The sequence below is a fragment of the Dendropsophus ebraccatus genome, chromosome 13, assembly GCF_027789765.1.
Source record: "Dendropsophus ebraccatus isolate aDenEbr1 chromosome 13, aDenEbr1.pat, whole genome shotgun sequence".
NCBI classification, from domain to species: Eukaryota; Metazoa; Chordata; class Amphibia; order Anura; family Hylidae; genus Dendropsophus; species Dendropsophus ebraccatus.
This window is the reverse complement of record NC_091466.1, coordinates 63,404,906-63,417,656: the sequence shown is the minus strand read 5'-3', so window position 1 is coordinate 63,417,656 and position 12,751 is coordinate 63,404,906. Positions and strand designations below refer to the sequence as shown.

The 12,751-nt window shown below is 46.2% G+C and overlaps 1 protein-coding gene across 3 annotated transcripts in view; it reads right to left on the bottom strand.

Annotated features, from left to right (window-relative positions):
• Positions 1 to 12,751, bottom strand: part of NIN (ninein) — a 71,280-nt gene that overhangs the window by 43,719 nt on the left and 14,810 nt on the right. For all 3 annotated transcript variants that reach the window (XM_069950883.1, XM_069950884.1, XM_069950885.1), the window contains exon 3: positions 9,689 to 9,770. In XM_069950883.1, the coding sequence (XP_069806984.1) occupies positions 9,689 to 9,770 (82 nt within the window). The remainder of the gene's footprint in view (positions 1 to 9,688; positions 9,771 to 12,751) is intronic.

The following is a 12,751-nucleotide window of genomic DNA, read 5'->3' as shown; positions in this document are numbered from 1 at the left end:
TCACATTTTCCCATCAAGAACACATGCTCGCTTTTCTTTTTAGGGAAGAGGTGTGGAAGAGACAGTTGTCACGCACTCGGCCAAAAGCCATCATATCTGTGTGACCATCTTTGGATAAGGCCATACCAGATATTTGCTGACCAACAATCAAGTGTTTACAGGGACAGTTCAACATTTCTCAAAAGTATTGTGTTAGGGGAAAAAGGAGCTAAAGAGTAAAGGCAATGCCAGCAAAATGACTGGCAATGGCTGTGCTGTACATGACTACAGTCACTTAACCAACAAATTCAATTACCCTCAAGAACATAAACCAAGTGGTGGACTTCTTTGCATAGAGGAACCAACACCAAGATGATGATCTATAGGTGAGACCTTAGCATGAGTATCCAAGTTGTTTTAAGAGAGTTGAATGGTTTGGTCAACCTCACCCTTTGGGAAGGTTTTTCTGTCAAGCCCACCACAACCGCAATCCATCATAATGATGAATAGGCAAAAACCTTTGACGGACCTTTTTCTTGATCAATTTGTGCAATACAGTGGGGGCTACATGGCAATTTTGTTATTTTGCACAGGAGGACTGTAATGCACGGCAACAAATGGGGTCACTTTGTAAACAACAAGTCGCCGCGATCTGACACAAGTAATCCATCTTAGATGACAGGTTGTGGTTGTCAATGTGAACGTATTTCCTTATCAAAGCTGCCAAGTATTAAAACCCCGGTTGGTGTGACTCAATGATTTTTGCCCATTCGACTCCTCTCTTTTGGCCATCGTATTCCGGATTATGGGAAATGTCATTGTACTATGAAATGATGATCACATTATGGTTCTCACCGTGCACCATAGATGAACCCAAAGAACCATCGTACAATGGCAGCCACCAAAACCATTCTTGCTGTTATTTCTCAGTTTTGCACGCTGCCAACATCCCCCCCCCCACTATTTGCACATGGCAGGTTTATTATATAAATGAACAAAGAGGATCTTACAACTGGCACAATATAAACCTGGGTGGTCGGGGGTCCCCGCGTGTTCCTCACTGTTTTTATAATGTCATTGGATTTGGTCCCATTCATTTATATTCCATCATGTGGTTCAAGGACAAAAGAAATGTCTGAACGACATGAAATTAATAAGATCTGGATGAAAAGCGGAGGTGCAGGGGTAGGAAGGCAGAAAGTGTTGATTGTGATCACAAAAAAAAAAAAATTATTCACAAAAACATCTTCAGCCTTGACATCAATGGCAAGTCGTCTTTGAGTCAAACACTTCAAAAACAGCTCCCGAATCTCTTCCTGCCGGTGTATTCCTTTAAGAGCAGAGGCTTGAAGTCTATTATCTGGGGACCCTCCAGATACATTATTTAATATCCAGCCCTGAGAACTATTTTATTTGGTTGTAATAATACATCGCTCCCATAAATTCATCAGCAGCAGCAGGGAGCGAGTGCCTGATCTCTGTGTGAGATGTGTGCTGATGTGTGCTGTCCTCTCATCCAGACTCATCATGGCAGCAAATCACACAGAAACAAAGTCTGAGCTGCAAAACGGCAGTGTTATCTAATTGCACCATGGTGTGAACCGCAAAACTGGGCAAAGAGATCACTGGAAGGAGGAACCAGGGGGGGGATCCTATATATTTTGTTTATATAGTTCTAGTCTGGGAGTAAAATTATGGGTCAACAAGACCTTAGTGCAATTTTTATGTTTTCCAAGGCTGTAGTAACTGTCGTGCAACTTTTTGTTGTTTTTTTTACACCAATATGGGAACGTTTGGATTGCTGTATGCAAACAAAGGGGTTATCCAGCGCTACAAAAACATAGCCACGTTTCCCCCTACTGTTGTCTCCAGTTCAGGTGTGGTTTGCAATTAAGCTCCATTTACTTCAATGGAACGGAGTTTCGAAACCCCACCCAAACTGGAGACAACAGTAGGGAGAAAGTGGCCATGTTTTTGTAGCGCTGGATAACCCCTTAAGGGTGCGTTCACACCTAGAGGATCTGCAGCAGATTTGATGCTGTGTTCAGTTATTTAAATGAAATCTGCTGCAGAAAATCAGCTGCAGATCCTCTAAGTGTGAACGCACCATTAAAGTTTAAACGGGGCCTATCATTTAAAACCAAAAGCTTTTGATTTGACTGAGACAGCTCAAAGGTTTTGATTGGCCAGAGTCCAAGAGTTTGGGCCCCCCAACTGATTGGCAAAGTCAAGGGAAATGCTTCACTCTCCGCTCCTCCAATAGATGGCACTAGAGAGTCAGCTTTCTGCATAATAAAGAGGCGCTAATTTGCTTGCCTTATATGCCAAGGAGCATTGCCTGGTCTGTATAACTCCTTATTATGGCTGGTTGTCTCTACAAGGAGAATCCGACTGGATACTACCAACTCACAGTCTTTGCTTCCTTCTAGAGAGAAGCAACTGTGGGGCTGTTATAGCTATTGGGGGCAGGGAGTTAGTAGTCACCATCATATTCCAACACCACCTGAGTCACCAGCACAAAAAAAAAAAAAATTAAAAAAAAAAAAAAAAAAAATACACTCTCTAACGTCATCTTTTGGAGGCAGCTTTTCCTTCCAATCAGTATTTGAATCAGAATAGAAGCCTTAAAACATGAGTTGGGAGTTTAACCAAGCCAGACAACTCTCCAGAAGGGTTACCCATCTGCAGACAGCTGTTACTGGGTTAGAATCAGGGCACTAGCTGCAGAGAGGTCAAATAGTCATAGGTCCAAAAGGGATGTTTAAGGAGAGCGTCAAGGAGGCTCCACTGCCAATAAGGATATGTGGCAATAACCTTGAAACTGTACAAATGAGTAACCTCTCCTTCTGGAGGATGCTCTGGCTTGGCCAAGATCCCAAGTCATGTTTTAAGGGAACCAAGAGTATAGATCTACTGTGCAGCTCCCCGAGGCTACCAGCCGCGTCTGTGGCAGTAGCTTTACATTGGAGGGAAAAAAGCTTTACTCCGGCACGTGTGGCCCGAAGAGGGGAGCCAACTAGTCACGTGGGCGGAGAGCCAGCTGTGACTAGTCACAGCTCTCTGCCTGTCAGTGTGCTCTGTGGAGATGATTAACAGGCAGAGAGGCCACTAACAGGTTTCTCTGTCTGTCAGTCATCCCTGCACTGCACACTGAAAGGCTGAGAGCCGTAGCTAGTTACAGGTGGCTCCCCACCCAGATGACTAGTCGCCACCTCTCTCCCAGCCTTGTGCGCCCAATGTAAAGCTATCGCCACAGACGCGGCTGGGGAGTTGCACAGTAGATCTATACCATACAGCTCGGAATCATATCAGAACAACCATGCCGATTGACTACAGGCCTTAAAGGGAACCAAATTCAAAACACTAACGTGAAGGAAAAGCCTCCAAGAAGGTGGTATCAGAGAACTGCTTTACATATCCTTCTTCCTAGTGGAGCATGAATGGCATATACACACATCTTTATGATGCTCTTCTCAAGGAGAAACATCACCCGTTCGGTTCCAGTAAAGTAAATTGCACGTGTAAGGTGAGGATATAGCATTAGGACCCTGGAGAATAAAGTTATACCTTTATAGGGCAGTAATCATTCACCTGCCTGCTCCCCTCACATGTTCTCCTATTATCCATGTATTACCTACAAATATGCAAATATCCTACAAAGCAATAACATTCTGTAACACAGTGACACCAATTAAGATACCCGAAGACTCCGTAAAGGTCACACGTGCCAGCGACAAACAATCCCGAGTGCAGCTGCGCCAAATCCAAATATGTAATTATAGGACACGAAAATTAAATCTTCCCCATTTTCTAACTCCCCCCCCCCCCCCCCCCCTCCCCAGCCTACCACTTCAATCTCACATTCGGCACTGCTACCGCAGGGTCAGGCGCTCCAACCTCTGGCCTTGGTCTTAAATTAATCGCCTTCATTTATTAGCGAGGGACAAATTTAATCATGGCCACCTATCTGGCCGCGCACAGAAGACGGGGGGGGGGGGGGGGGGGGGGGGGGGGGGGGGGGGGGCAAGGGTAAATAAATGTAACCGTGTTAAGCGCTCATTATACAAGGGCGCACGGCGGGGAGTCAGGATACGATGCATCCAGAGATGTACAGAAAAAAAAAAAAAAAAAAAGAAAACCGTACAAGATATAATAAAAATTTTAAAATTAATTTTCCGGCTTGATATCCCAAGAAGCTAATTTAGCAAATGTAAGTCTACAACGTTTAGAAGAAGCGGGAACGATGAAAGGCGAGCGTCACCAGGGCTTTAAGGATCCTGTCACTACTCAGAAGGCTAATTGTAAAAATGAGATGTTATCCGCCATATGGCCCGTCAGGGGGAACAGAGATCAAGAGGGGAGAAGATTGTGTCATCTACTAAAACATCATGGGTTGAAATCTCAGGACTATAGACCAGGGATATAGAGTAATAAAATGTAACCACGTATTAAAGGGGTTATTCAGGTTCAAAAACATGCCCGCCTTCTCCCAAAAACAGCAGGATTCTGGTCTTCTTTTGATAGCTACATGACCACCTTCCCATTGGAAAAACTTGCCCTTGATCCAATATGGCAGCTTTCAAGATGGCGGCCATGTTTTGGACCTACCCTAAAAGATGGGCCCCCCTCACCCATGACTTCCTGGGTTATCGGATCTGTCATTTTCCCTTTTGTTCCTGAGATTTGCCACTCGCCCTGTATACTGAGGATTTGCTCAGGGATTATCTGCAGATTAATAGAGCTACATGCTTTGTAAGTCTTGTTAAGTGTATTTCCCTTTTAAGAAATTTGACATTTTACACCAAATTAGAAAGAGCAGCTGAGAAGGATTTGCACTTGTCATCATTGCAGCCCCTCGTATGGAGTACGCAGCTGCCTTCCTGCCCCTTCACACACAGTACAAATGGTTCGGTGGGAACCAGACCTGCCATTGTGTAGTCCCCGCAGCAGCAGCATTGGCAGAGTTTAATTGGGACCCTATGATTAGTCTTCTCCTTGTAAGAACCCCGAGAGCCTTGTGTTAATGGGGCGGCCTATTGTGCGGGATCACAGCACCCGATCGGCTCAATAGTCTCTTTGAATCCATCTCTCCCCTTCTTGTAGTCTCCTCGGGTCTAAATGACCTCTTCACATCAAGAGTACGACTAATGCGAGGAGGAGGAGGAGGAGGGGGGGGGGGGGAGAAGAGCAGATCAGCCATCAGGACATACATCACCATTAGGAAATACAGCCTGGACTACTATAAAGCTTTCTATGGATGACAGTGTATAGTGGCGGCTATTAGGACCCAGCTGCTTAACCCTTCCTGTTGTTTCAGAATATTTTTATAGACCTATATGGTTTTGTTAAATTCAAAAGGTTATCATGGATTAATAAAACAGCGCCACCCCTGCCCACTCAGGTTGTGTGTGGCATTTCAATTAAGCTCACATCCATTGGAGGACATCACAGGAGACAGCTGCCCTTGATCTTGAGTAGTCAGATATGAGAGGGCTATGTGCCCCAGCACAAGGTACTGCACTAAGTTTCCTATGCATCTGTGTAAAGTTCTCTCAGGTTCACAGAGTGGAAGATGGCCAAAGTGTATTCTATGTTTTCCCCACTGGGTGTCACTACTGTGTTTCTTTGTAACATTTTGTGCACAGCTTGGTTAATTGTTCTTTTTTTGTCATAGGTCATTCATTTGTGCAGTTGTAGGTGCAGACTGTTTTCCCTCCTTTTCCTGTCCTATTCCTACACACACACACACACACACACACACACACACACACACACACACACACACATAACAGGGAAGCTTAGTATGCCCCTAGAAAAGGAGTCTAGTTCCTGGAGAGACGGGTTCTCCAGTTCAGTCTAGTCAGAGAGAAAGCAAGACAAGACATAGTTCCTGCTGCAGTCAAGCTAGGGCCTGGCTCCAGCCAGGACCCTTGGCAGGGACCCAGAGACTTACTTATTTCTTCAACAGTAAGCAACCACTAAAATGCAGTGCTAGACTCCCTCAGAAGTAAACGGACATCCTCTGAGGAACACCTTGCCCACACCAGGGATACTAGCCAAACAGAACAGGGCAGTGACCAGAATCCAGTTAGGCACTGACCCCAGTGGAACAAAGCACCAGTTAAGCCTACGTATTCCACTGCGTAATGCACGGCTATCCGGGAAAGCTTCGGGAAGTCTGCTCAACCCAGTGCGCGGACTTGGGGCTTCGTACTACCCTCACAGGACGGGTACCTCGACAATGCAGAGCATTAGGCGGTTCAGAGTACGAGTTTCTTCTCTTTTTCTCCTCAGCTATACCCAGCTACGCTATCCCCGGCAAAGTACAGCACTACATTGGACAGGGCCTTCAAGACACGCCACTACTCCACGCTCTTTAGTTCACAGCTTAACACTTCATCGCTCTCCTGTCTGCACCTACTATTGTTCTTGAAGCAAAAACCTATTTCTGTGTATTGCACTGAAGTATAAAGTAAACGGATGCTATTCTGGTTAATTCTTTGACTTATTTGCATCAACATACCAGCGTATGCTTAGGCTACCTAAACCTGTGGAAGCGGAGCATGTCTGACCAGAGGTGGGTAATGCTGCCACTCTAGGCTACCATGACAAATGCCTAAGTGTCCCTCACTTACCTAGCTGCCAAAACATTGCCAGAGCTACCCTGGTATCCTACCCAGCGCCAACTTGCCAAAAGGGAAGCCTTTATTTACCTTTCAGGAAAAGTGTGGATCAACTTTAACATCAGACTGGTTCAGCTTGCAGGCATAGACCAGTCTTCCTTAAAGGGAACCAATCACCGGAAAAATGCATATAGAGCTTTTGAAATGTGCTGTTAGAGCACACAGCACACTTGCCACACGTGTTTCCATAGCCTCCGTGCCTTCCCCGTGTAAGCCGCAAAGTAACTTTATAAAACTGGCGCCCTGTATGCTAATTACCTGAGGTAGTCACCTGGGCGGTGTTCGGCTAGCAGGTAGTCACTGTCCCCTGGGCTTTCTACCGCTGTAATCACGCCCCTCTGGGCGTGATTCAAATGGCCGAGTAGCTGTGACATTCTGATGCCGGACGCCGCCGCACATGCGCAGTGCAGCCGCTTCCATTCCGGCGGTACTGCGCCTGTGCAGAATATCCTCGAATAGCCTGTTAGCCGGAGTTCGAGGCTATTCTGCACAGGCGCAACCGGAATGAAAGCGGCTGCACTGCGCATGTGCGGCGGCGTCCGGCATCAGTACGTAAGCGCGCCGACGTTGGGCACAGCGCGCTCCCGAGTGACGCCACAGCCACTCTGCCATTTGAATCACGCCCAGAGGGGCGTGATTACAGCGGAAGAACGCCCAGGGGACCGTGACTACCTGCTAGCCGAACACCGCCCAGGTGACTACCTCAGGTAATTAGCATACAGGGCGCCAGTTTTATAAAGTTACTTTGCGGCTTACACGGGGAAGGCACGGAGGCTATGGAAACACGTGTGGCAAGTGTTCTGTGTGCTCTAACAGCACATTTCAAAAGCTCTATATGCTTTTTTCCAGTGATTGGTTCCCTTTAAGGCCCTATTCCACGGGTCGTTTAGAGGAGCAATATCGTTCGTATTCGGCCGATATCGGCCGCTACGAACGATATTCGTCCCGTGGAATAGAGTGCAACGATCAGCCGACATCGTTCATGTCGGCTGATCGTTGCAGTTGCTTGTTTTTCAACATGTTGAAAAACAAGCGACTGATATAGCAGCGATCTGCTGCCGTCGCTCCGTTGAATAGAAGCATCAGCAGCAGGCGCTGCTATATCCTATGGGCTGCCCGGACGATCAGCGATCCCCCGGGCAGCCCCCCCCGCAGCTCCCCGCCGCCCCTCCCATACTCACCCGCTCGCTGACGCCGCGTTGAATAGCGGCGGCAGCGAGCGGGGAACGAGGAGCAAACGAGCGCTAATAGCGCTCGTTTGCTCCTCCAAACGACTCGTGGAATAGGGGCATTGGGCTCTTGCTCTCTTTAGCCCACAGAATATGCTAGACAAACCACCATTTCCTATAGATTTTTCCTGATCTAGCCGTTACTAGAGACAGAATTCCTCTAGCAACAGGCAGTGGACAGCAGATTGCAAGGAAGGGAGACAACTAGTGGCCAAGAGTTTAGAGCAGTTTTTCTGGGGTAAGGAGTAATTTCTGGTGAATCAAGTGATCTACAAATCATTTCTGGAAGACAGACAGTTTTACTCATTTTTGAAGACAGGATGAATGAGTGAATGAATGAGTGAATGAATCATGTCTTAAATAGAGAAAACACACATAGGATGCAATGAACACAGAAAGTTCTGCTGTCTATTTATGTGATTTTCCACAAATCTATTGTGCATTTACTCTTGTATAGCAAGTAACAAATAAAACAGCACCACACCTGGCTGTGTAAGGTATTGCAGGTGAGCCAGTGTTTATTTACAAGACAGGTGTGCTTATTAAGAAATTGTCTGGCCAGCTACAAGGGTCCTTATAAAGTTGAATACAAAGCAAACAGAACAATAAGTGTGACACCGCAGACACCGGATCCTTCCTCATACTGTCCCCAACAAATCCAACAGCTACGAGATTAAATCTATGCAATTCATTTTAGAGAACAAAACCCTGTGTGATCGCCGGCGCTCGGTGACAGCTGAGAAGTCACCGTCTCCAGGCAACAGGCATACGCCAAGCCGAAACAGGTCCTGCACAGAGGAGCAGAGCAAACATCTTACGTCGACCTGGTAAAGTCAATAATTATCCAACAAACAGCGGACGCTGATCAACCGTGAAACACACCGGCCACTTATAGCAACAGAGTAATAAACATCTTGTAATGTAGAGAAAATGCAACTTTATTCCAGGAAACTTATTCTAACACAACCGCGGGAGTCATTGCAGTGTAACAGTGCTTGGATACGCTGTATCGCCACAGTGCCTTAGATCCTATACAGTGGCCATGTTTTAGGGTCCTATTCCACAGACCGATGGGGGCTCGATCAATAATGTAAAAGAGCGCCGATCTGCTAGATCGGCGCTCGTTTACTGGGCCTATTCCAGGGACATAGTTACCGATGTCTTTGCAGACCTTGTTTTCAACACTATACATTACCCAAGCATGTTACAGGTCTTCTCCTGCGCTGCTTCTTCCTCCCGGTCCTGCTCGCAGCAGCAGCTTTGGAGTGGCCTGTCTGAGCTGACTGACCGCTCAGCCAATCACTGGCCGCAGCAGCCCTGACCAGTGATTGGCTGAGCGGTCTGTCAGCTAGGACAGGCCGCACTGAAGCTGCTGCTGCACACGGGACTGGGAGGAAGAAGGAGCGCAGGAGAAGACCTGCGACATGCTAGGTAAAGTATGGTGCTTTTGAAATCGGGCACCGACTGCGCATCGCTATTCCACGCAACGATGTGTGGTCGGTGCCCGATGATTTTAGGTTTGAACCTAAATAAATGATCAGCCGATGACACGATCATCGGCTGATCGTTGTCTATTCCACGGAGCGATAATCGGCCCTAACTCTGTAACCTACAGACAGTATAAGGGAGATCAGATAGACAGGGGTAACACATGGCAGGAGGAGCAGACTACACAAGGTGTGTTTGTAGTCTGTTACCATGGAGACAGACATCTCTACACAGGAGCTACCGACACAAAACAGTAGGTTTATAACCATTTGCTTTAGGCATGGAGACGTTAACAAGCCGCTCATGTACCTGGTTCCGGACCGTTCTCCTTACTGGTCAGGGTGCTGGATAAGGCATCGATTAGGGCTTCTTTAAACTGGTCAAAGTGAATCTACGGAGAGAACAACAACATATTGTGCGTTAATTTCCCTCCAGAGAACAAGCGAAGCCGTAAAACCTCACAGTGGAAATAACCTGAACCTCCCGAGTCCTAACTGTAATACAAAGTAGTAACAATCACCAAGAGGGAACAAGGTAAGTTATACACAGGAGGCTCTGCCATAGAGATACAACACCATGACCTCATCCAGTCTATACAACGACTAGTGATGCTACTGAGGTGCAAGGTACTAGGTGCCTCATGCCTTGCCAGCTCAATATGAACAGAGATCAATGATAAGACCTCCATGCTGCTGACATAGTTCTGCATATGGGCTGTATTGATAAAATGACAGACTTTTAAAGGGGTACTCCGGCTAATAATTTTTTCTTTCACAGCAATTGGTGTTAGAAAATTATATAGGTTTGTAAACTATTTATATTTTCCAGCACTTATCAGCTGCTGTATGTCCTACAGGAAATGATGTATTCTTTCCAGTATAACACAGTGCTCTCTGCTGCCACCTTTGTCCATGTCAGGAACTGTCCAGAGCAGGAGAGGTTTCTATGGGCATTTGATACTACTCTGGACAGTTCCTGACATGGACAGAGGTGGCAGCAGAAAGCCAAAAATCACATTGTGTGATCTAAGATTAGAAAAATCATCGCTGCAAACAGCGCCACTCATCTTTATGTTGTGTAAGGTATTGCAGCTCAGTTAAAAAGAAGTGTTGTAATACAACACAGAACCTGAGGACAAGATTGGCGCCGTTTTTGAAAGCAGCTATGTTTTTTTCAATCCTGGATAACCCTTTTAAAATATGGAGGGCCAGGGCATCAATTACGCTCACCACTAGCAATAAGGGGAGCTGTGTGTAATTGTACCTTAAATTTTTATTTAATTTCTAACTAATAAAATAGAATAAAGTGTAAATAAACCCTATGCAGGAGCGGTGATGCAGGAATGTGCGGCCATTGTTCTGGTGTAATCTGCGCTCATCTTCAGGGGGCGCACAGCTGCATAGCAAGACAGATGGTGCCAGCTCCCGAGTCCTGAAGCAATTTCACCGTGACCAGATCAGATACAACCCAAAGGGATTATACTACATGGTAGGAGCCTGATAAAAGTGGTGGCGGTCATAAATTAGCCCGGCAATCTAATCAGTTTAATTCAAGATGCAATTGTGCGCAGCGCGGCAGAACCTGAACAGGAAATTAAGGCAAATTAGCGGAACTCGCCGTTTGTTTCTGTTGGTTCTCATTAGCATTTTCTTTTGCTAATAAGTAATAAAAAGGGCTTGAAGGGCGGGGGAGGGGCCTGGGCAAAAATGGAAAACATTCCATTACCAAAATATTTGGGGGGGGGGGGGGGAATATTCAAAAACAATGGGGGAGATCTATGAAACATGGTGTAAAGTGAAACTGGCTCAGTTGCCCCTAGCAACCAATCAGATTCCACCTTTCATTCCTCACAGACTCTTTGGAAAATGAAAGGTGAAATCTGATTGGTTGCTAGGGGCAACTGAGCCAGTTTCACTTTACACCATGTTTGATAAATCTCCCCCATTGAGTTTTGTCGTTACCCTACGCAACAAGATACAGCTTCTTAAAGGGGCAGTAACCCTCACAGTCTTGTTTGTTTGCTGTACATTAAATAAGGAAAGTTTGATGAATTACGCAAACAACTCAACCATTACTGGTATGGCCCCGCCGGTCTAGTACAGCTATGTATTAACAATTGCCTATGGGAATGGCTATGGCTGTAGGAATGGGGCCTAAGCAGCCGCCTATGGGGAGTTCTCCACCATTATACACAGTACAATACAGAAAACCTGCTGCAGTTTGCAAAACTTAGTGTATGTCTATGTAGACCAGGGATGGCGGAACCTCCACCAAAACTACAATTCCCATCATGCCTGGGCAGCCGAAGCTTTAGCTTCGGCTGCCCAGGCATGATGGAAATTGTAGTTTTGCAACAGCTGAAGGACCGAAGGTTCCCCATCTCTGATATAGTCATACACTATGTAGTTCTCACTATGGTGTCCTGTAATTTCCTCAGGCTCTGTCTCCCTTGTGCATTACAATGAACAGAGTTTTAAAGAAGATGGAGATGCTATATACAGCCAGGTCCTCCTGCCCTATCCATAGTATTGGTCTCAGTCCACACAGTCCTCTTCTGGATTTTACAATAATAGCCCATCAGCCCACCCATGTCAATGGTTGATCTGAATGGCCCCTTTAAGGCCAGGCTTGGCACGCTGCTGTCACATAAGCAGTCATGTCATTGTGCTATAAATGAGAGATCCCTGTAGCGTCCGCCATAAATCCATCTGTTTCCAGGCTAAGACGTCTTATCACACTCTTCTTAGTTCAAAAATAATTTCTTCCTTCTCCTGAGCTTCTTACCAGTCATTTAACCCCGAGCAGTCCGGCCTATGAGTCCTCCCAATCCCAGACAACCTTCAAGAGTCTGCACAGATCCTCAGTCCCTGAGCTCCTCATTACACACCGACCCAGACCCTACGCGCCAAAACAGGGAGCAATAAAAATATATATAATGATTTTTACCGTTTAGCAAATTTAAAGGGGCAGCAGCACCTAAATATTGAGTAATTTTTTTCTTCTTCTTTTTCCCGCCTGCGACTAAAATTACCAGATAGCCGAAAGCGAGTCAAAATATTCAGCCCGTCTAGCAATTGAGTCTGCAATCTCACGTCTTTGTTTCCAGACATGTCACCCTCCAGGAAGGAGACCACTAGCATTTGTCATGACATCTCATGAATATGCATCATGACTGGAGACAACACAATGAGGACACTGGGAAGAGGGGGAGGAAGAGGGGCTGCATCCATTCAAAGGCATTTTAGACAGTGAAACAACGGCCTCTCGCTGCCGCCCAGCACCTAAATCAGCAACCCAGCTACTCTCCTCCAACATGCCGCTTCTCATTCCCTTCAGCTTGGCTATAAATTTACAGACCCCCTTCCCTATTTC